General features: G+C 47.8%; 1 protein-coding gene across 1 annotated transcript in view; it reads right to left on the minus strand.

The window, feature by feature from the left end:
- The window catches only part of LARGE1 (LARGE xylosyl- and glucuronyltransferase 1), a 590,958-nt gene that overhangs the window by 50,145 nt on the left and 517,531 nt on the right, over positions 1-23,282 (minus strand). The window contains exon 10 of the mRNA XM_067697877.1: positions 11,902-12,057. Coding sequence (XP_067553978.1) covers positions 11,902-12,057 — 156 coding nt within the window. The remainder of the gene's footprint in view (positions 1-11,901; positions 12,058-23,282) is intronic.

Here is a 23,282-nt window from a genome sequence, read left to right on the forward strand (position 1 = left end):
CCCGGGGGATAAGGCGCCTCCATCTATGAACTTCATGGTACCAACGTGGTTCAATGGCAGCCACATCCCCAGGTCACCTGTGGCCACCACAGTGCTCAACGGATAGGACCTAGGTAACACTGCCATTTACCAACCGCACTGGGTACTGTGGAAAGCACAGCAGGTATGAGGTCAGACATAAAACGTCAGAGTCTCTTGGACTCTGGACCAAATAGATGTCTTCCTTGAGCTTTAATATTATATTGATTATCAACCTGGTGCTCTGCACCTCTGCTCTAATATGGACTGAGCACCTACTGTGTGCCAGGTGTAGTGCTAAATCAGGTGCATTGCTTTACTAATTTAATCCTTCAGCACAGAGCTCCGTTTTATGAGAGAGGAAACTGAGGCTCAGAAGGTGTCCATAATCTTCCAGTTACAGCTAGAGAGCAGCAGTCTGGATTGTGAATCCAGTCTTTGGACCTCACACCAGGGACATCTCACAACACAATCACTTTTCTCCTGGCGGATGGATGTGAGGATCAAATGAGCTGGTGGAAGACACAACGCTGTGTGAACAAAGCAGGCCATAAAAATGCACATGCGGTAAGATTCCAATACAGCAAAGAGACAAACCAACCAACCCCACACAGAAACAGACCAAAGGGAACACGTTACAATGTTAACAAAGCTTTTCTCTGAGTGGTGGATTCACAGATGAATTTTATTGGCTTCTTTATACTTTTCTGTACTTAAGTAATTCCCTGCAATTTTCTCAAATGAGCTAATGCATGTACAAGTGCTTTGTAAACTGTAGAGTTCTACACACACCTCAGCGATGTTATTATGATGGCATTATGTACCTTTTCAAATTCTAATCTAGGACTGCTCATCATTGCTGACTGCGTGGCTGATGTTATCCCAAGGAGGAGACTAGAGCAGCTTGAAACCTGCCTCTTTTTCACCCAGGTAATCTCTCCAGGGAGATGCTGAGCTGGAAGGCAGGGCTGGGGTGACTTGGGTTAACAGGGTCTGAATGCTACCGCCACTGCCCACTCCAGCCACGTGGGGAGCAGGGGCCCCTGACAAGCAAGTCACAGAAACAGAATACAGATTCCTCCTGAGATAAAATGCATTTGCTCAGTTGCTTCCTTGGGCAGCCAGCTGAGGCACAGGGAGATCTGGACTTAAGGGCAAATGACCTTTAAGCAGTTGGCATTTATTTCTTCCCATCCTGAAGGGCAGTGGCCTAGATTGACCTCTGAGCTGCCAGAGATGATGGCTGGTCCTGCCTGAGGACTCAGATGGGTGGGAAGTGTGTCCCTGGGCTCCGGCCTGATGGACTTCTCTGCTCGAAGTCAGGAAAAACGACATGGAGAGATTATAGGGATAAGTGGACACTGAGGCCTGATTCCTCTGACCCTCATTTTCCACGTGACCTTGAGCAAGTCATTTCTCCCAACAGCAAGACAAAGAGTTCTGGCTTCAAGGATCACGTCCTCACTAGGCCAGGTAAGGGCTGAGAGCCCTGTGGGCACTTTCTCATTAACACTCATGGTCACCGTGGCTTAGAGACCACCAGCAGTCCAGGTCTATAAAGAAAGCCTTAGCCACTTGTTCAAGGTCACACAGTGAATGAACAGAGTAGCCGAGATTCACATCCAGGTGTCTTTCCTCCAAGTTCTTGTACATAATCAAGTCACTAGGATGCCGTGTTCAGCAGTCTCTGGGGATCTTTCTAGTCTAATGCCAGACGGTTCTGTGACTGCAGAGGACTGAATCACGTGCTTCCCTCGGTGGCAGAGATCTTCTGCTCTCGGGCTGAGTTTCCAACCTTCCTGCGGTGCAGGGGAACCATGTAGCCAAGTCCGCGTCAGTGGAATGTGGGCAGATTCTGGCCACTACAGGTACCACTTTTAAGACTGTCTCACGCACAGTCTTCTCTGTGTCAGCCAGAGCGAGAGCCCCCAGTAGAGGATGCTCTGTGGAGGGCAGAGGCACAAGATGGAAGGAGTCTGGGCCCCGAACCTGGAGAAGAGCTGCCTGCCAATCAGGAACACCTGCTTGAACTTCGTGCGAGTCATAAACTTCCAGTCTGCCGAGTCCATTTTATGGCTGCTTGTGTTACCTTAACTAACACACCTACTTGACCTCTTCCAGCCACTAAGTGATGATGACAGCACAACGGACCAAGTCAGGAGTCTCTGAGGCCACCCTTTCTTCTTTTGACACCTGTCCTTTGGATGCTTTAGGACAACAGGCAGAAACATCTGATGGATAAGATAACACTCAGGAGGGTTGCTTTACACTTTCAGCTTTCACTTTCAGTGGCCTGGATATCCATTTCTTCATCCGTTCCTCCCAGTGTCTACATGAGACTGGCAGGGCCGCCCACTTGCCCCCAGTTGATGGATGAGGAAACTGGAGCACCAGGGATGTGCACAGAAAAGCTGGGGCTCTAAGTCACGTCTCCTGGAACCTAACTCAGGGCTCTTCCCTGGGGTTTCCATGAAGTGGTTAAGTTTTATTAAACCACGTGGACAGGAAGAGAAAAATTACTAGCTCGCTGGTTGCCTGCTGTGCATATTAATCAACAAAATTCCAGGAACCCAAACCACTGTTTTCCAAGGAAACCAAACCATGGGCCACTTTCATTCTTTCGTGGGAGGGGAGAAGCATGGACCTTAGGACCATTCAGTGACGGTTCAGAGAGGGTCTGCTGAGCACTGACTGAGGCTCTGAGAAAATAAGAAAAAGGCATGGTCTGCTCCCTCCCGGCTATCAGTATTAATGCGTACATTGAACACAATTAACAGTCCCTCATTCTATGCCAAGCCCTGTGCTAGGAATGGGGAATGAACCCATTTCTGCACTTAAATTGTTTATACAGTCTGGGTGGGGAAAACAAAGAAGTCAGCAATTGTAAAACTGTGTATTCATAATGCAAACAAAACTCAAGGTTGGGGCTTCCCTGGTGGCGCAGTGGTTGAGAGTCCGCCTGCCGATGCAGGGGACACGGGTTCGTGCCCCGGTCCGGGAAGATCCCACATGCCGCGGAGCGGCTGCGCCCGTGAGCCATGGCCGCTGAGCCTGCGCGTCCGGAGCCTGTGCTCCGCAGCGCGAGAGGCCACAACAGTGAGAGGCCCGCGTAACGCAAAACAAAAAACAAAACTCAAGGTCAGGGGGATGTGCTAGGTGCTACACTGACCTAAGCTCCTGACCTGCCTTACCTTACTTAATCCTCATCAAGCCTACCAGGTAGGAATAGTCCTACCTGATTCGCATTTACAGGTGAGAAAACTGAGGCACAGAGAGTTGAGTGGCCTGAAATCCCAAAGGGAGTGTTCCTAACATCTTACGCAAGGCAGTCTCGCTCCAGAGCTGTCCTCTTACCTACCGCACAAGGAGCCAGTTAGGGGAGGAAGATTCAGCCAAAAGGAGAAGAGGGCGGGGGCTGTGACTGACAAAGGCACAGGAGAGTCGAGCACCTGGCGGGTTTGGATAGGTGCCAACCAGAGCCTAGGTGTGCGAAGGAAGGATGTATTCCTGTGGCCCAGACACACCCTCTGAGTATCTGGACCATGACTCCCACCTTTATCCCCTCTCCTGGCCACCCAGGCAAACACTGTGACGCTTCAGGCTCTGGAACTTAACACGCCATGGAAAGTCACTGGAGGCTGGCCTCGGGCAGCCTGTTGTAGGGCTCTGGAACGCCATCCAGCCTGGGCTCTGCTGCCCACTGTGTGAGTGAAGGGCTGGTGACATGCGGCTCGCACGTGAAACAATAACGCATTCTGGGGTTTCTCTGGGGTTTCTCTGGGATACAGCTGTTTCCACAGAGCCATCTGTTCCCTGGTAGCTTCTGTTTACATGTGTCTTATTTTTAACATCTCACGGAGCCACTGTGAGGCCGTTGTCTTTTCTTCTTAGTGAGCTTATTTAGCATCAGGGGATGTGACCCCACAGGTGGCCCATCACCCTTGTAGCATGAGGGGGTTGAATGTGGAAGCCCTCATTTCAGAGGTGAGGCAGGGGGCTGAGAGCAGCTGGATGGGAAGGCATCCAGGATGAGCTTTCTGGCCAATACTCGTAAGGAGACCGCCTGTGGCCTGTAGCCCTTCGCATACCTTAAGCCCTTCAACGCACATACCAGCCTGGGCTGGGTTTGTTTACTGACCATTTTACAGGTGGGAAAACTGAGGCTCAGGAAAGGCAAGAGTTATACTTGAAGGCATAGATCTAGTCCTGGGGCCTGGTTTTCTGATTTTAAATACAGGGCTCTTTCCAGAGTACCACAAATACTTCAAGACAAAGACTTGTAATATGTTCATTGGTTCTACAAAATTTATCGAGCACATACCAGGCAATCTTTCATAGGCATAAAGATAAACTGATGAATGAAACAGACAGACATCCCTGCAGTCCCAGAGCTTACATTCTAGTTGGAGAGACAGAACCAACAAAATAAATAAGTCCAGAATATAATACATCGATGGGTGATAAGTGCTATGGAGAAAAATAAAGGCACGAGCTCTGGGAGATGGGGGTGCTGGGATTGGGGTTAAGTATTACAACTTCAGATCATGGAGTGTTTTCAGCAGTTATAAAAAGACTACTCAGCAAGCCTGATACCAGTTCCAGAGCTGCCACCAACCTGTCCTCTGATTTCACATTGCTGAGCCTCCGTTTTCTCCTCTAAAAAATAAAGATAATAATAACTACCTTGCAGGGTTCGTAAAAGAATACTGTTCGTAAGAACAGTGATATTAAGTAAAAGCAGCTAGGAGAATCGCTGAACGACTTGTAGTTCCTCTTATGTTAATTTTAAATAGGGATCTACATCCACTTGAGGAGCATGGCCTCGGTCAGTCTATGACTTCAAAGCTAGGGCGACCCTGTTTCCAATCATGGCCCCATCATGTAGGAGTTGCTTGATTTTGAGCACGTAACTCATCTCTTCTGAGCTTTGGTTTCCTTAATCTGTGAAAAGTGACTCGTAACGTCTCCTTCCCTTGACTGTGGTGAAGATTAAAGTTGCATTTCCCTTTTGCTTTCCCTGCAGGAAATCTCCAATTGTCAAAGGCTAGAAGAAGCAGAGAAAGGTCCTGGAGCAGCACAGAGAGCTCTCCTCATGCAGGAGAGAACAGAATGATGAAGGCCTAGTGCACGGATGCCCGCATCTCCCGTGTTATTGCTTGGGGATTGTTACTGGTTCTCTGGAGTACTGTCTTGGTGAGGATACTGGGGTTGGGGCTGAGCCCAGATGGACAACTGGGGTCATCAACAAGTGATGTCTGCTGTGGGCATCGGATAAGGGAACTCCAAGTCTGCAGACACTTGTCTATTGACTTATAATTACATATAAATGTGAAAACTCATTGGTATCCAGTCTTTTTGCTTTTTTTCCACTTTTTAGGTGTTTGCTATGTTTCATAATTTAACTTCTAACATGACAGTGGATAATTCTTTTACCACTGGACTTCCTGACTTCAATACCACTGGTTTTCCTTTTTTTGGCTGCCACGGGAAGGATGAACAGGGGGTTGAGCCCAGAAAGGGTTGTTCTGAAGCTGATGAAGTGAAAGTGACAGCTGTCAGAAAGGCATCTGCAGGATAAGCAGCAAACAGTCTGAGGCCATTTCCTGCCAGGATAAACAGCATCTTCCCTCCTCTGGCCAATTCCCGCCCCCTCAGCCTACTCAGTGCAACCTTAGTCACTGAAAATTGTACATTGAGTTTGGTATACTTTGGTTACTAAGGAAGGGCATGTACTTGAGTAAGATTCCCATCCAAATTGGAAAACATCTATAATAACATATATGTTAATGGTTTTGCATTTAGAAAGGTGAGTTTCTCTTATCTGGAACACGCCCTGAGGTGGAGCAACGCACTCTTGATGATAAAGCAGGCTTCTATAGATACAGTGCTTGGGGAGAGTTACATGTTTCTGGATAACACGCTGTACGGAGTTACACTATCTGCCCAGCTGTTGGGGACCACAGAGGGTGTCCTTATTTTTTCCTGCACAGGACTCAGATTCATGGATTCTTTCCAGAAGGGGGGATTTTCAACTCAACACGAGGAAGAGGGGGTTAGCATCTGGAGGTTTCTAACAGTGAACTAAGCTGCTGGAGGTGGTGAGCTCCCTGTCTTTGGGAAGATTCCAGCGGAAACCAGATGTAAGCCTGTTAGAGACACTGTAGAAGGATTTTTGCACGGATTAGGGGGTAGAGAATACCCACGATTATCCAGCCGTGTTCTGTGGCGTCCCAGAGTTTCTGGGCTACGCTTGAGCAGCTGGGTTGCTGAGGAAAGGGGAGAGAAATGCTAATGTACAGAATTCTAGCTTCCACTGCGACTTCACTCAAAGTATAGTAACTAATGCCAAGTGAATGCTTCTTGCATTACACAGACTAACTTATTGGTTCCAGGGAGAGATGGCCAGACAAACTGTGGGACAGCAGTGGCAATGTCCCATCAGCTACTGTCATTCTACGCCGCAGCTGAAGCCCGAGCTCTTCCAAACAAAACCATCTTGCTCTGGAGCAAGCACCCCAGACAAAGGCTGGGAAATGGGGTTTTCTGCTTCCTAAAGGGTTGAATTCCCCCAACCTCCTGAATTCATGCTCCTTCCCTCCCTCTTTTCCTTTTTCTTTTCTCTCTCCCTCTCTTTCTGGCACCAAGACCAACCAAATGGCCTCTTCCTCCCACCCAGAGTCTCCTGCTGGAGGAGACATCTACCTGGGATTGTCTGATCCAGAGCAAATGTGACAGCCCCTTCTCCATGCTTCATACACAGATTTCTAAGTGACTCTGTAGGTTCATCTCTCTGCCAGGCCTTCCTAGAAAAAGAATCTTAAAATCCCAGAACCCATTTGTGGAACGACAGACTATGATCAGACAGGTTGGGCACTGTGGTTTGTGATAAACCCCCTTCTCAATGAACATTGTGTTCTGGGTGTCCTATTTTTGGTGATTTAACATACATTATCCATGAGACACTATGACAAAGGCATCCCTGTCCCCAGTTACTTATCAGATGGTGAACCCAAGGCTCAGAGCATCCACGTGATCTCTCTGAGGTCCTATGTCCATTAAATGAGCGATCTGGGATGACCAGAGAGCTCACACCCTTATCATCATCATCACCTCCGTGAAGACATAATAATACAAAAATGCACGTGTGCAGCCCTCCACATGCTCACGTTGGCTTCACTGGAAGCCGAGTATGCCATGCTCGTGTTCACCTCTGGTCTCCACTGCCTGTGCCGCTCCCGCCGCTCTCCGTATCTTCTCACTCCTCCTTATTCATCCTTCGAATTTCACCTTCTCCAGGAAGTCTTCCCTGACCTACCAGCTCTCCCCTTCTTGTGTGCTCTCAAAGCATCACACTGTCCCGGCACTTATCACACTGGATGACAGCCCCGTGCCTGCCTGCATCCCTCACTAGACAAGCACTGTGAGAGTCAGGCTTCGATCTGCACTCGCTCCCCCGCTAGGATCTCTAGCCCTGCGGCTGGTGACCATTTCAATGACTTATCTGCTGAATGGATGAACGCGTCTTGAGACTTAGACCCTGCCACCAGATCCCTTTCCCATCTGGGATCTGCAGTCCAATGGAGAGGTCCCTGACTTGCCGTCTTTGAGACGACCTCTAACTGCGCTTGTCATAGTTCCAACGACTTCCTCCCCAAAGCTGGGAGCCTTCCGCTTTGGGCCAGATACGAGGTCTTACCCTTTCCCGCTGGCTCTGTTTGCAGATAACACTCAGCATGCTGCAAAGGATCAGGGGTAGAACTCCCCACGGAGACGCGATTCCTGGCTGCGATGTTACAGACTCTCTGCCTGCTCCAGCCCCTGCCGCTGCGGGCCTGCCCGGCCAGAGGCATCTGACTGAAGCAGAGCACAGGGACCTGCCGTCTCCGTTTATGGTTGCCAGCTGCGCTTGCGCCCCTGTTCTCAGCGCCCACAAAACAACCCATCTGTCCTCTCCATCCCCGCGGCCGCCGCCCCCAGTCAGAGCCCCATCACCATCTTTTGGCCTGGGATGCGGCAATGGCCTCTAAGTGGTCTCCCTGCCTCCAGTCTCACCCCTTCGGTTCTATTCTCTACATGGAGTGATTTTTCTCAAATGTTAATGTGACCACGATTAAAGCCCTTTGGTGACTCCTCACTACTGACAGGATTAAGTCTAAACTCCTAAGCACAGCCCAGGCCCTTCGGTCGGCTTCATTCTCTGCCCCTCTCCTGACATGCCTCTGCTCCAGTACAGAAACTACCAGCACGTTCTCTCCGAACTCTCTACTTCTTCATTTGCTCTTCCTTTGTGTCTGGTCCTTCATTCTTCCCTCTTATTTGTTCAGTTCATTCCATAAACATTTATTAAGTGCTTGTTATGTGCCTGCTTCCATTCTAGGGGAGGGCACCCCAGAGGTGAATGGTACAGGCAGAGTCTCTTATATCTGGGGAAAAAACTAGGAAAAAAATGACATGAATCAAATAACTGTGGATAGTAGGTATGCACTGAGGAAAAGAAAATATGGGACATCACAGAGAGTGACATTAAGGGTTACCCGAGGCTGGGGGGTGGTCAGGGTGTCCCAGGACTTGGGAAGCAAGTACAAAGGCCTTCCCAAGGAGGGTGGGGGGAGCCTGGGGTGCAGGAGGAGCAGAAAGGTAGTGGATGTGGGCTCAGCATCAAGGGGAGTGTTTGGGGGGACAGCTGAGGTGAGCCTCAAAGAAGGCTGCTCTCTCCTTCATGGCCCTCCCTGCACCCGGGCAGACTGTTCTCTTGCCACCCCTGACACTGGTCCATGGCAAGCACCTTCTATAGGGCATATGGGCCAGTCTCCGATTTCAACCACAGTGCCCTGCGTAGCGCCTGGCTGGTGGCCGGCTCTCACACGTGCGTGTTAAACAAGTAAATGCAGTCACAGATTCCGAGAGGGACAACCAAAGACTTCTCCCCTCTGATGATCCACCAGGGGAAGCTGGTGTAGGAGGAGCCGGTGAGGCATTTTTAAAGGGAGCTCCACTTTGTAAGGCATTGAGCAGTGCACCACGGGAATCACCCATACGGAGATTAACTGATGGTGTCAATCTGCAAGGCTTTTTATTTGAGTCTCTTCCGTGGAGGAAAAAAAAAAGGAGCAGGAGAAGAGTCTATATTTAATGTTTGGGGAAAGAGTGCAGAATGGGCACTCAAATATTGATGATGACAACAAATACTGATGTGAGTAAAGAGAACGGAAGGAAAACCCAGAAGACAGTGTTTGTCGAGACCCCTAAGGGCTTCCCAGAATCTGAGACAGAGGTCAAGTGCTTAATGGTTTTCCTTCCTCTCTTGCCAGTGGTAAAGAAGGGTAGACGCTGAGGAAGGTATGGAGGGTGACACGGAGAAGGGCTGGAGCTAGAGGCAGCGCCACTGTGACCTGGGGGCCAAGTGACAGAGAGCAGGGGTGGCCGTGTGACCAGTCATCCTGATACAGGGCCAGGTGAGTGTAAGCCCGCAAGAGCTTCCACACGCGCCCTCCCCTGCCATCGGAGCCTAAAGGAATTCTCCTGACATCCAAGATAAGAATACAAAAAAGAATAGTAACAAAACAAAATTCTGACTCTTTAACCCACTTCCAGCCTCCTTCCAGCCTGCCTCCTGGCTACCTGCTGCTCTGCATCTCCTGTTCTCCTCCTTCCCCAGCAGTCCCGGGCACACAGGCCATCCTTCAGTTCCTCACATCAAACCTGCCCTACCTCAGGACCTTTGCACCAGCAACTTCCTCCACCCGGTACAGTTGGCACACAAAAAATGACACATAATGAAAACATGAGTTTGGATATATGTATATACTCAGGTTACTATCACCACATTCAAGGTAATAAACATAACCATTGCCTCCAAAAGTGTCTTGGTTTTTTTCTTTGTGTGTGTGTGGTAAGAACACTTAACATGAGATCTACACTCTTAAATAAATTTTAAGTGCACAATACCCCGTGAACTATAGGCACTAGGCTGTAGAGTGGATCTCTGGAACTTACTTATAACTGTACCTTTATAACCACTGAACACAGCTTCCCATAATGCCCTCTCTCCATCCCCTGGTAGCCACCATTCTGTTGTCAGCATCTATACGTGGGACTATTTTCGATGCCTCGTATATTTGGACTCATGCCTGTATTTGTCCTTCTGTGACTGACTTATTTCACGTAGTACAATGTCTTCCAGGTCCATCAATCTTGTCACAAATGGTACGATTTCCTTCTTTTTTAAGGTGGAATAATATTCACACACACACACACACACACACACACACACATATATATTTACTATGTATATTTACTACATATATATATATATATATTTACTGCATTATCTATACCCATTCACCTGTCGATGGACACTTAGGCTGTTTCCATAGCTTGGCTATTAAGAATACTGCTGCAGTGAACATGGAAACGCAGATATTGCTTTGTGATCCTGATTTCAATTCTTTAGGACCCAGAATACCCAGAAGTGGAATCACTGGATCACACGACAGTTCTACTGTTAATTTTTTGAGGCCCCTCCATACTGTTTTCCATAGCAGCTGTACCATTTTACATTCCACCAACAGCGTACAAGGTTCCAATTTCTCCACATCCTTGCCAACTCTTATTAGCTTTTTTTTGATAGGAGTCACCCTAACAAGCATAGGAAGATATCTCATTGTGGCTTTGATTTGTATTTCCCTGATCCCTTGCTCTTCCAAGGCTGTCTCTTTCTTGAATTTGGGTCTCAGATGAAATGTCACCTCCTCAAAGAAGTCCTCCCTGACTTCATATGTCACTATGTAGCACCTGCCACTGGCTGGTAATTTTTCCTGATAGTTCGTCTAGGTATTAATTGTGTCTCCCCCACTAGAGCGTCCATACCATGAGAGCAGGGACCACTGCCTTTATTTACCTATGAATCCTCAGTGCTCAGAATAAGAAGGCCTTCAGTAAATGTTTGCTGACTGAATGGACCAATTACTTCTGTGTCTAATACTAAGGGTCAAGGAAAGGGCAGGGAGCAAATATTTATCAAGCAACTAACATGGCAGATGCTGAGCTAGGTGCGTTACATGCAGTTTCTCACTTAGTCTCAGAACGGCCCTATAACCGTTTTTTCTTACCTCTATTTGACAGCTGAGGAAACTGAAGCACAGAGAGGTTGAGTAACTTGCCTGAGGTCACACAGGTGGAAATCGGAAGGGACTGAAGCCAAACCCAGGTCAGCCTGACCCCACATGCCCTACCTTTTCCACTACAGTGAGCTGCTGCCCCACATCCTGCTCCTCAGAACTTCAAATCAGTCTCAGTTTTGTTCCTACATGCTGTGTGACCACGAGCAACCTGCTTAACCTCTCTGTGCCTAAATGTCTTCAACTCTAACTGGGGAAAAAAAGAGGGTTTCTATGAGCATCAAATGAGATACAACGTACGAAAAAAATTATAAACAGTGAAGAAACTGGACAATATAGTAGATGTCAGCTATGCCTGTGACCATTTGTGGAAATCTTTTGTGCCACCCCAGTCACTGACCCTGATTCCTGGGTCTCCCAGGTGGGTGTCACGTCCACAAAGACCTCAGAGTTTCCGGCTGTGGAGAGACCCTTTGTCTGTTGTTTCACTGGTGTTTTTGCTCACTCTGATTCCTCTGCTTGGCAGTTCCCTTCTGACTTCACCTAGTCTGGGCGAGCGTACCCCCTTCTGCATCCACAGGGACGAGCACAGAAGTGATCTGCTGATGTGCCTGTCCCCCTGGCCACGGCCCCGAGGTGGGGATGGTGCCTGGCTCCTCCTGGGCCTGCCGCGAGCCTGGCATGGGGGCTGGCGCCGGAGGCCCTTGGCAGACCTGCAGAGAGGCCACTGCTGCCTGCGCGGCCGAGCCCTGGGACCACTCACGTTTTCACTGTTGACGTCAGCCTCGCTGGGGCAGCCGAACAGCTCCCGTCGCAGAAGATTCCCGTCGTACTCCAGGAAGGTCAGGTAGAGGTTGCGGAAAAACTCCACGTGCTTGTTCTTCACCCGCAGCTTCTTGGGGGAGTTCCAGTGAATGACCTGGCAGGTGACAAGGAGGCAGTCAGGCCGGGACGACCTGTGCTTGTGGGAGGCATGGCTGGGCACTGGTCTGAGTACTACCTGGGGGCCTGCCCATTCATTCATTCATTCATTCAAATGCATTCATTCATTCAACATTTGCGGTCCAGGGGTTAAGAGCTAGGGTGCTGAGGCCAGACTGCCTGGGGTCAAATCCTGGTTCTGCTCTAGGTAGTGATTTAATCTGAGGCAGATTACTTAATCTCTCTGTGCCTCAGTCTCCTCATCTGTGAAATGGAATAGTAACAGCTCCTGCCAAGGCCAGTCTCTGAGCTTTCATCTCGTGGCTCCATCTCTTGGCTTTGTGATGCTGAAGCCAGGACTCTGCCAGCCCTGCTTCTGCTGTGTCTGCCTGTTCAGCACCGCCAACGGGGGCAGTGAGAGGGAGACAAGGTCTGGAGGGGAAGAAGGAACTTGCCCCTTCCTGTGTTCCTGTCCCCGCCCCTTTCTCCATGCCAGTGGCGGCGCTTCTCTCCTTCAGCAGCAGCTAAGCACACTTTGCAGTGTTTTTCAAAGCTCCGATGCAGCGTCATGGTCCTTTGTCCCCATCTGGTACTGTTCCCTCTGGAGCTACCTGCTGACCCCAGAGTGTGGCTTCTGGCCTGGAGCTGTAATAACTCCTACCTTTTCCCTCTGTTCCTTCAGCTCCAGGGGTGGGAACTGTTTCCTGCAATTTTCTATTTTCGCTTTTACAGTTACCAAGTGAACACTTTACGTCTAGTTATCATTTTTAAAGATTAAATTCTCTGTTCAAATAATTGGTATGGTTTTTGCCTCCAGCCAGGACTGATGGATGCCCTGTCTCCCAGAGCTGCCGTGAAAAAGCAACTCGGTAATACAAGTAAAGCACGTAAGTGGTAAGGACATGCGCTCAGTACATGCTGGCTCCAACTATAAAGTGCCTACTGTATATGGAGTTGGGAGACGGTCAGAGGCCCCTGCGGGCAGTGCCTGCCCCTGGCTAGCTCACAGTCTGCTGGGGAGCCATGTCCCCAAACGGGTAACAGGCGGCAATCGTGGAGGGAGGATCAAGAAGACATGGCAGCTCCAGAATGCTCCGAGAAGCATCTCTCAGAAGGAGGTACCTGTGCTGGGGCTCGAAGGCCCAGCAGGAGTTTCCAGGGGAGACAGGGCCTGGGTGGGGGGGAGGGGGGCAGATGTGGCTGCAGAGGTGACGGGAGATCCTGGCCCTGTGGGACCATGTTCTGAACTCAGACTGCATCCCTGGAGATTTTTAAGGGGGGCAGGGAATGACTAACTCTGGGTTTTGGGAAGATTACTCTGATTGTAATGGAGAAGATGCGAGTGGCAGGGTGAGAGGGCCCAAAGCGGGACCGGGGACACTAGTTACGAGTCAGCTGTGAAGCCTGGGGGCATGGCTCACCCCCGGGGCTGGGGAGTCATTTCTGAGGGGAACCCTATGTTGCTCCACAGTGTTTCACATCCACTGTCTTCCTTTAATCCTCACAATGACCCTAACAAGGAATGCAAATTTAAAGATGAAGAAACTGAGGACTCTCCCTGGCGGTCCAGTGGTTAAGACTATGTGCTTCCAATGCAGGAGGTGCGGGTTCGATCCCCGGTCAGGGAACAAAGATCCCACATGCCACAGGGCGTGGCCAAAAATAAATAAATAAATACGTACACACATAAATTTAAAAAAATCAAAAAATTAAAATAAAAAGGATGAAGAAACCATGGAGATGTATCTTGCTCAGGGCCACAAAGCTGGTAAATGTTGGAGCTGGGATTCAAACATAAATCTGAAGAAATCTGATTCCAAAGTTCTTTACTCTGTGGAGAACGGGAGAAGCCACGTTCTAAAGACTGCTTTTTTCACGCTGCATCACATTACAGAAGAGACAACAGAGCTCTCCTCTTCCCCCACTGGCCCCCCACGGCCCTCACCCTCTCCTCCCATGGCGGGACGGACAGCCTATCTGACCATCTGAGCTGGGGAAACACTGCTTTGTAAGACCAAGCCCCTCTCTCAAGGTACAGCGAATAACAGGAAACCTATCTGGTCCAAACCACATCACGGCTCTCCCCTAATCAGCAAAGGTGTAACAAGAGAGCAAGAACCGGGGCTGTCAAAGCAGCCTAGGTCTGAATCCCAGCCATCCTCTTCACTAGCTGTGCGTGTCCTTGGGCATCTTGTTGCATTTCCTGGGGCCCCAATTTCCTCACGTGCAAGGAGGGGAGCAGTAACCCCAACTTCACAAAGTGGTTATAAGAGGGTTACACAAATGCCTGGCACAGTGCCTGCGTGTCACAGCGGCTCCATGTGTGTGGGTTCCCTGCCCCCTCAAAGATGGGACCAACCTGCACCACGAGTGCTCTGCCCTCCTTTCCCTCCCGCCAGCAGGAGGTCCCCGGCAGCCGTGAGGAGGGAAGCAGGCATCTCGCACTCAGGAGAGGGCAGAGAGGACAGCAGACCCTCCTGGGAACGAGGCCACTTGGCCGTGTTTGCATTTCAGGGAAGGATGAGTATACAATGTGCGATTCTCCTCCTGTGCACTCTGAAGGGTGTGAGAGGGAAGGAGAGGGAAGACTCCCTTGAGAATACACCCAACCCGGGCAGGAGAAGGTCCCGGGCCAGGCATTAAAATAATTGCATGTGAGCTGGTGACACTCATACCCAGTGGGGATCACGTCTTTGCTGTGAAAGATTCTGGTCCTTGCCAAGTGCTGAAGCCAGCAGGAAGGCTGACGGATGTGCGTCTGACTCAGGAAACCTGGGCTTCTTCAACAGGGAACAACTGTAACTAAGGGGAAATCAGGGCTGGCCTGTGAGTCCCCAGACAAACAAATTGTCACTTATCATTCACGAATCTACCAGGCACTTTGGAGGCACTGTGTCATTAAATGCTCCAAACGAGCCCATTTGAATCCCACTGTACATTTCACAAAGATGGTACTTGACCTGCCCGTATTGCACAGCTGGTAAGCTGCAGAGCTGAGACACGAACCCAGCTCTGAACCTAAACCCCCAGGTTCCTGACTGCTATCGTGTTCCATGTCAATGGTTGAGCACTTTACAGGTGCGGAGAGGGAGGCCTGCAGAGGAGAGGTGGCTTGCCCAAGATCACGTGGTGAGTTTGGACCAGGTCCGGGCTGGGACGAGGATGCATGTCTCCAGGTACTCCCCGCCCTCCCACTCCAGGTCACCTCTTATCCCATCGTGTCTCATCCTGTTCTGTGTCTGCCCAGGGATCTGGGTTTGTGTATCATCTAAAGGTAAATACTGAGGTTATATAACAAGCGGCAAAGGTTAAAGGAAGGTGGGGGAGAAGATGGTGGGTCGCTGGTAGGCCAAGGGGGTTTTAAAAAACCCTGTGAACCAAGCTGCCCTGTAATAGGTAAGCCCACTCAAAGTCTATTAATGTATATTCAGACTTACCTTTCCACCTAGGTTTTTAATCATCACAACAGAGAATACTCCATTCCCCTGTGCTAGGCTCCAGAGAAGTAAGTAATATCTATTGTTTACCTAATACCCATTATATGCTAGACATAGGCCAGAGCTGTTACTGTTGTTGTGTGTGTGTATGTGTATGTGTGGTTTCACATTCCATCCTCAAAACAACCTGGTAACGTTGTTTCTATTATCATCTCTATTTTATAGACAATAATCCTGAGCGTCTCTCAGCTAGTAAGTAGCCAATCCTAATACAAAACCAGGCCTGTCTTACTCCCAAATCTTTTTCTTTCTGCCACATCATTCATTCATTCAATACTAGAATGAGCACCGACTCTGTGCCAGGCACTGATAGGGGCTGTGATCGCAGAGATGGACACAAAAGATCAAGATTCTCTTTCTGGAACCTACAACTGAGGGGAAGAGGCAGACGTTACGTAACTGTCCATTTTCAATTAAAAGTATGACTCGTGCTTTTAAAGAGATGGTAAAGAGAAGTTGTTGGTGATCGTTTCTGGGCTGGGCTACTTCAAGTATAGAGAAACCAAGGTCCAGAGGGAGAAAGTCACTTGCCCAGACTCACAGCAGAGGGAGAAGTGGTGCCCAGCTCTGTCTCCCAGGCCACCACTCCTCCCACTAAACAACGCACCTGCCTCTGAAACTCCAACTCAGGATGAGTATTGCTGATAATTCTCATCAGCTCATGTCTGACTACTGAGAAATGTCATTTCCTGGTCCCTTGAGGGACAGAATCGCCCATCATCGCTGGCTCAGGGCCAGCAAGCTGGTGGTGTAGATGACATACATTGACAAGCTTACACACACGAGACAAAGTGACACTGGGAATGGGCCCAAAATACGTTTTTGCAAGAAGCTGGTAAGTACATGTGAGTCTATGACGCTTGTGAAAACCGATCATAACTTTTTCCACTTGCTGGGACACATCAGCACAGTAATCGTTATTATTGTTAATATTAGCAGCTAACATATATTGGATGTCTGCTATGTGCCAAGCGCTGCTCTAGACAGTTCATTCGTCATGGCTCATTTGTACTTTACTTAATACTACAGGTATATTCTCATTATCCCATCTTACAGGTAAGGAAAGTTCAGCCAATTGCCCCAGGTTACACAGCTAGAAAGTGGGGGAGTCAGGATTCAAACCCAAAGAGGTAGAGACATGAGGAATCTCTCTCTCTCTTATTTCTCCCATGTCTGTAATCATCAACTGACTGTTTACAGCAATGAACATGAGATTCTCAGAAGATTACAGGATCAGAAGTGAAACCTACTCTTCCCTCCCAAACATAGGCACGGCACCATCCCGGGGATACGAAGGCTGCTGGGGTGATTTAGGACTTCTCATATACATGGGCTGAACCTCCAGCTTGGGAGGAAGTAGAGAAGGAGGCATCCAGCTTGCATGGCAGGTGGGCTGCAGAAGCTACCAGGCATCAGGGGTCCCAGGAGTGTGATCTGATTGGATCTGAAATGTCTGTAAAGGCTGAGTATGTGTACAGACTTGCAGTCAGCCTGCAATGAGCCTGAGAAATGGATGAAAATTGATTACTGTCCAGGAAGCTTAAACATCATCCGGGAAGACAGCAAAAGTCAACGTGATTAAAGGAGAAACGAGAGACTATCACCTATCAAGGGCGCAGGAAAAAGCATTTCAAAGACAGAAACAAGACTCAGTACAAGGACAAGGCTGTGGAAGGAGTTTAGCCCATACGCCGGCTTCTCAAGTACTCGGAACCCACAGGGCTCCTAAAAATAATTCTGATTTCTTGGCCAAAGTGCCAAGATATCAGAACCTGTGTGCAAATGCCACGTGAATAAGAACACGGGGCTTATGTGTTCCCAGTTACTGAGATAAGGGGTATTTGGAAAATGGGGCTCTGTCTCGAGACCTCCACTGACTTTCTTGGCTCATAGAATAACAACTGTCCTCTTCAGACTGGCAGTGAAGCCTGTTGCAAACTGGTTCCCACTTCCAATTCCAACTCTAACTCCAGGCTAAAAGAACTTCCTGGTATTTCTTGAACCTGTCTTCCATGACTCAGTGCTTTTGCATATGCCTTTTCCCCCTCCTTAGAATATCTTTATTTCTTCTCTACCATATTCATGCCTGCTTGTCCTTCACAGCTGAGCTCAAATGCACCTCTTCTGTAACTCTTTCCCTGACCACTCATGCCAGAAGGTTGCCTCCTAGTAGTCTTTCTCTCCACTCTATTCTTCATTCCTAAAAGAACATTCATTTTGTTTGTAGCTGCAATGTCCCTAGCCCCTTTGAGCGGCTCATGATCCATTTCAGATCCAAGCACTCGTGATGATTCTTCTCTCTGATTTCCCAGACTCCCTTGCAGCTAGGGGTGGCCATGTGACACAGGATTGCTCAAAAAGACACACGGCAAAGCATATATTTGATTTCTTAATCACAAGGTTCAGATAAGGTGCTGTCTTCCTCCCACCCCACTCACCTTCCTGTTGTGAACAGAGATGTGATGACTGGCACTCTGACAGCCATCCTGTGACTGTGAAGTCAACAAACTGCTGATCTACAAACCAATTCTACAGCTGCTTACTCCAGGGCTCTTAGGAAAGAAATTCAAACCCCCTATTTTATTTTAAGCCACTACAAATTGGGTTTTCTGATTCTCACTGTAAGCATTCCTCATATAACACCTAAGGCGGTTGCTGGGCCCTTCCTCAGTACGCCACAGGCTCTCGTACTGAACTCTATTAGAGAACTCATCGCATGCTCTGGTAATTATTTATTTACATTCCTGCACCTGGCAGCACTGGAATATGAATTTCCGGGCCAGCAGGGACCGTGACTTATTATTCTTCCTGAGTGCTATACTGCCTGGCAGGTAGTTAGTATTCAATAGCTGCCCTTTGGTTCAAGAATGGAAATCATGATGATGACATTCTCAATAATCCTCACATTCTGTCTGTCTATAGCAAATCAGTTATAAAAGCCCTATTCATGTGGGCTTTCAGATAGAGAAACATATTCCTCTTTTCTTCATCTAAGGGCCAAACAGCTTGTCATTTTCTTTTGAAGGAATTTAAGCTCCCTCTGTTCTTCCCTTGTCTGGTATTTCAGGGAGAAGGACAATGGTCTCAGAAGTTCCTTTCCTTGTCCTCTTCAGGATTATGATATATGCTACAAAAGGATAAGCACACGCACCTGATCCCAGCCCCAGCTCCAGCTCTTATCCGCTAGGTGGCCTGCACATAGTTACCTAGTATTGTGGAGACAGTCCCTCACCTATAAAAGGGACATAACAGCAACCGCCTTGCAGTCTGTGGTCAAGCCCAGGACTGATGGGTTGATGGGCATGAAGGCATTTCACACGTGCTCATTAAATTACAAAATAAATCTGGTTTTAGACTTCATGAGTCATCCACCTTACCAATGAGGAAGGCTAGATGAAGACAGGAAAGGAAAGAGGAATAAGACACAAGACTTAAAGGAGGAATTGCAGGTGGAGGCAGCCTGGGGCAGAAGGGCAGGATGGGCACAGACAACACAGCCCAGAGGAGACGCCACGCCAGGGGCCAGGCTCCTCCTGGCTGGACCTCAAGGAGAGGCCCGAAGAGGGGGCTGTTCAGAAGGGAAAGCACTAAGGTGGGTTTAACACACTGGGCAGAGATTGGAGAGTGTTAACAGGCAGGGGAGCGAGGCAGATGTCACCCTTGCTTCTTCCCAACTCTGTCACCCAAACAGCTTAATGTATCTGAACCTCTATTTTCCAATCTGTTCAAAGGAAACAATAATAATACCTGTTTCAGAGGATCAATGAGACAAGAGATGTAAAGGCATCCACCATGGAGCCCAGAACAGACTGGTGCTCAGCACGTGCGCGTCTTGGGAACATACGTGCTCCGTTCCCATGGGATCTTCTCTAAAGTGATGCTGTCCCTCAGTCTGTATTTAAACCTAGACTGTAGGTTCCTTGAATGCAAGACTTGTGTTTGTCCAACTCTGCATGCACAGTGGCAGGTCCGGTCAACGTTTGCAGACTGCCACGGAATCCACTCCAGTTCTTTTCTTCCCTCCACCAACTGCTAAAGACTCTATTCCACCTCTCTCCCTTCTCCTTTCCCATTCCTGACAATTACCAGGTAGTGGCTATTAAATAAAAACAGTGTCCTTGGTACTCAAGACTTCAGGCCACAGATGTTCTGTGACTCTTTGCCTCCTTTTACAAAGGTTCCTGTGGTTCCTTGATTTTTTACAAGTCCCGGAAAAAAAAAAAAAAATCTTCCCAGACAAAAACATTACCCAGGAAAGGGGAAGAAAACAGATGAAACTCAGTGATTATTTAGTCCCCTCATCTGGAAAACGTAGACACTTAGGCCAGTGCATGCATCCGAGGCCCTGTCCTATAGCCTGTCGTTTCTTGTTCTGTCACCCGTAACATTTCTTATTTTTCCCTGCCTGAGGTGCTGAACGTTGTAAAGAGGTGAAAAAATGAGAACATAAAAATAGATATCTTTGATAATACTCAAGGCTAGAAGGGTCATGAATCCGAGAAGATCCTGCTCTGTTCTCTCACGTTCGTCACGTTTAATGTTTCTGGTTCTTTTGCTATATAATGGGGGTAGCAATCAATTTGAACTGGATTCTGGCCTGTCTGAAGAATTCCGAGGGACCGCTGAGAGCAAGGAAGTGAGAAAGCGATGCATTCAGTACAAGCATCCTCCATGGCGTTGCCTAATGCGGCTTCTCTGCAGTCACGTGACCTGCGGATGGTAACCAGCCCAGTGCGCTCCCTCTCTAAGGCATTAATTACTAAGACTCTATTCACTTTCACAGAGTCCCCACAGGGTCCTCCAGGGAGTGTCTCTGTTGATTTGAGGGCAAGGAGGACAGAGGGAAGTGGGTTTCACCTCTAGAGACAGGCAGGGACCCTTCAGCTGAACGATTCTACCAAGGTTGGTTGAGAAGCCAATTTGGTGGAATGTCAGTAATGCCCCTGGGGGTGGGCACCCTGTGATTCACTGCTTGGAAACTCCAAGAAGGCAAACTGGCTTCCAGGATCCCAGCAGGCATCTTCTGTAGTGGCCCGCTGTTGCTTTTCCGTGTGCTCTGCACCCTTCCTTCACAGATCAAGACCCTGCCTTCTTCCGATGATTCTAACAGGGCTACCGGTCAGGCCTGACCTGCTACAGCAAGGGCGTGTGACTCAGGATGACCAATGAGACATTTCAGACCGTTCGTGGGCATGAGTCCCGTGAAGGGTCAACAGAGTTGCTCTGCAGAGTCATGGAAGGAAAGAGGGTCTCTCTTTTCAGTATGGGATCATGTGTGCTAGTCACTCTTATGTTCCCTTGCTTTGATTTCTTCATAGCATGTTTTCCTGCCTGAAATGACCAGTTTGATCATTTGTTGTCTTGTTTGATATCTGTATTACACTAGAATGTAAGCTGGGGAGAGCAGGGCCTGCATTGTCTGGTTTTCCACGTATAACCCGTGCTTGGAACAGTGCCTGGTCCACAGCAAGCGAGCAATATGTATTTGTTGAACGACGAAGCTCTACATACTGGCTGGGGAGGCTGCCAGAAGTCACCCTGCCATGACAGAGGAAGCAGAGGCAGAAAGAAAGCAAGACAGAGGGGCAGAGAGAGAAGGAGAGGGAGTGAGGTCTTACGTCATTTGAGCTCCCATATCTAACTGTGTCAGTGCAGAGCGCAGGATACTGAGCCCTCGCATACTGAAACGCACTGAGGAATAAACCCGGCTAAGTGTTCTACCAATCAGACTACATCTATTTTAGTGCATTTGTTAACATGATTTAATGATAACAATAATTTTAACTCAAATAACTCATAAAATGAACAAAGGATTTAAAAAGAGCCCTGCATTATTATTATTATTAACCCAGAGTACAAAATAAATACATGTGAGTCCCTGGGGTTATGAATACATGATTTAAGAAATAAATATAATTGGGGGAAAGAGACAAATCTCCCTAGAGAAGAACCCCAGTGATGTACGTGGATTCTACCCCCTTCCCGGGAAGTGAAACTTCATCTCCTCACTTCCAGTGTGGGGTAGATAAGTGACTCACTTCCAAAAAAAGGGAACCACAGTAACTTTACAGTGGAGAAGCCTGAAAAGACCACCTTAGCGAAAGAAAGGTGGTTAGCAGCCTTAGTAGTAACATGGGTGGCACAGTACATGCCTTGGAAGTATCAAGGTCAGTCATGAAAAAACAAAGACAGACTGAGACACTGTCAGAGACCAAAGGAGGCTCAGGAAGCAGGAAGTGAATGGAAAAACTGGTGAAATGCAGCTAAAGCCTGACGTTTAGTAATAGCAATACAGCAATGTTGGTGTGTCAGTTTTGACAAGTTCACCATTGTTACATAAGACGTTAACATCAGGGGAAGCTGGATGGGGCACATGGGACTCTACGTACTATGTTTACAATTTTCCTGCACGTCTAAAATTCTTCCAAATAAAAGTGTATATTAAAAACACAAACCAGTTCTACAAAGGAACGAGAGGTTGAGAATACTAGTAACACAAGCTTTTGGGACCAGCAAGAAAACAGCTGAGCTGACACTTCTGCTCCCAATATAAGCTCTTCCTTAGCTACATCTCCAAGTAGAGAAATGCCCATCTAATTAGATCTGACAAGAAGTTGGCTGAAAAAAAATTAAATCCTCAAGACCATTTCAAAAACCATTTATAACCATGATCGTTACGGAAGAACTTCACCCCAAGTGTGTATTATGCCTCGAGATATTACTTAATGTGAGTACAGACATGCGTGATGAGCAAGACATTTAAAAACAAAGCATCCAGGATATAAAGACGAGCCTCCATGAATTTTGGATGACGTTTAAAGTCTTGCGAGAGTCAGTCTTGGAATTTACAATGTTTCACTAAACCCCATGAAAAGAGTTCTGCAGTCTCTTTGGAGATTTCATACATCAAAATGAAAGCTAATAAAATCCAATAAGGAAAACACTTGTGTTTCCTGCCTTGGCAAAAATGGCTGGAAAAACACACAGAAGACAATCTGGTAACAAATGAAGTAAATTCCTGGGTCAGCAAATATCATAGGAAGAGTCCTAGAAAACAAATGATGAAAGCCTGGAGAAACTAGGATTAAACCAAATTACATGGGTGATTTGCTATAGAGTTAAATCCAAGTACAGAGGATTCTGACACGCGTCATCTTATGCTATTTGCAAGACTCTGTTTAGAAAATGAAATACACAAAGAACGACTTTTCAGTGAGCAGTAAAGGAAAGATGTCCTGGGGAAGTGATATTCTGAGCAGTGAATTCCTACTTTAACGATGGTAATGCTTTATGGAGCGTGCATATGTGGAATGACTGAAGGTACAGCTGCTTTAGCTGGAATAACGAAAGGATACCAAGAAAAGTTACAGAGGGAGTGCCCCACACTGAATTCCTTTACTGTATCACTGATGGTCAAGTTTGCAACAAAACACTGGAAGCCAGTGTGCATTAGTACTATTAGATGTCGTTGATTTGGTTAACTTTATAAAGACAAGACTGAAAATATAGAATTTTTACAATACTTTCTAAAGACATGAGGAATGACAATGAAAATCTTCTGTCCAACATAGAGCTTAGCTGGTTAACTCATGGCAAAGGACTTATAATAAATGGCATACGTAAAGACGATTTATGCATTTCTGTTTTTATGAAAAAATGGTTGTCGGTGGTATGCTATCTCATGCTTTTGGGAAAAAACACACACACCTGAATCTGACCCTTCAAT

The sequence above is a fragment of the Pseudorca crassidens genome, chromosome 11 (genome assembly GCF_039906515.1).
Source record: "Pseudorca crassidens isolate mPseCra1 chromosome 11, mPseCra1.hap1, whole genome shotgun sequence".
NCBI classification, from domain to species: domain Eukaryota; kingdom Metazoa; phylum Chordata; class Mammalia; order Artiodactyla; family Delphinidae; genus Pseudorca; species Pseudorca crassidens.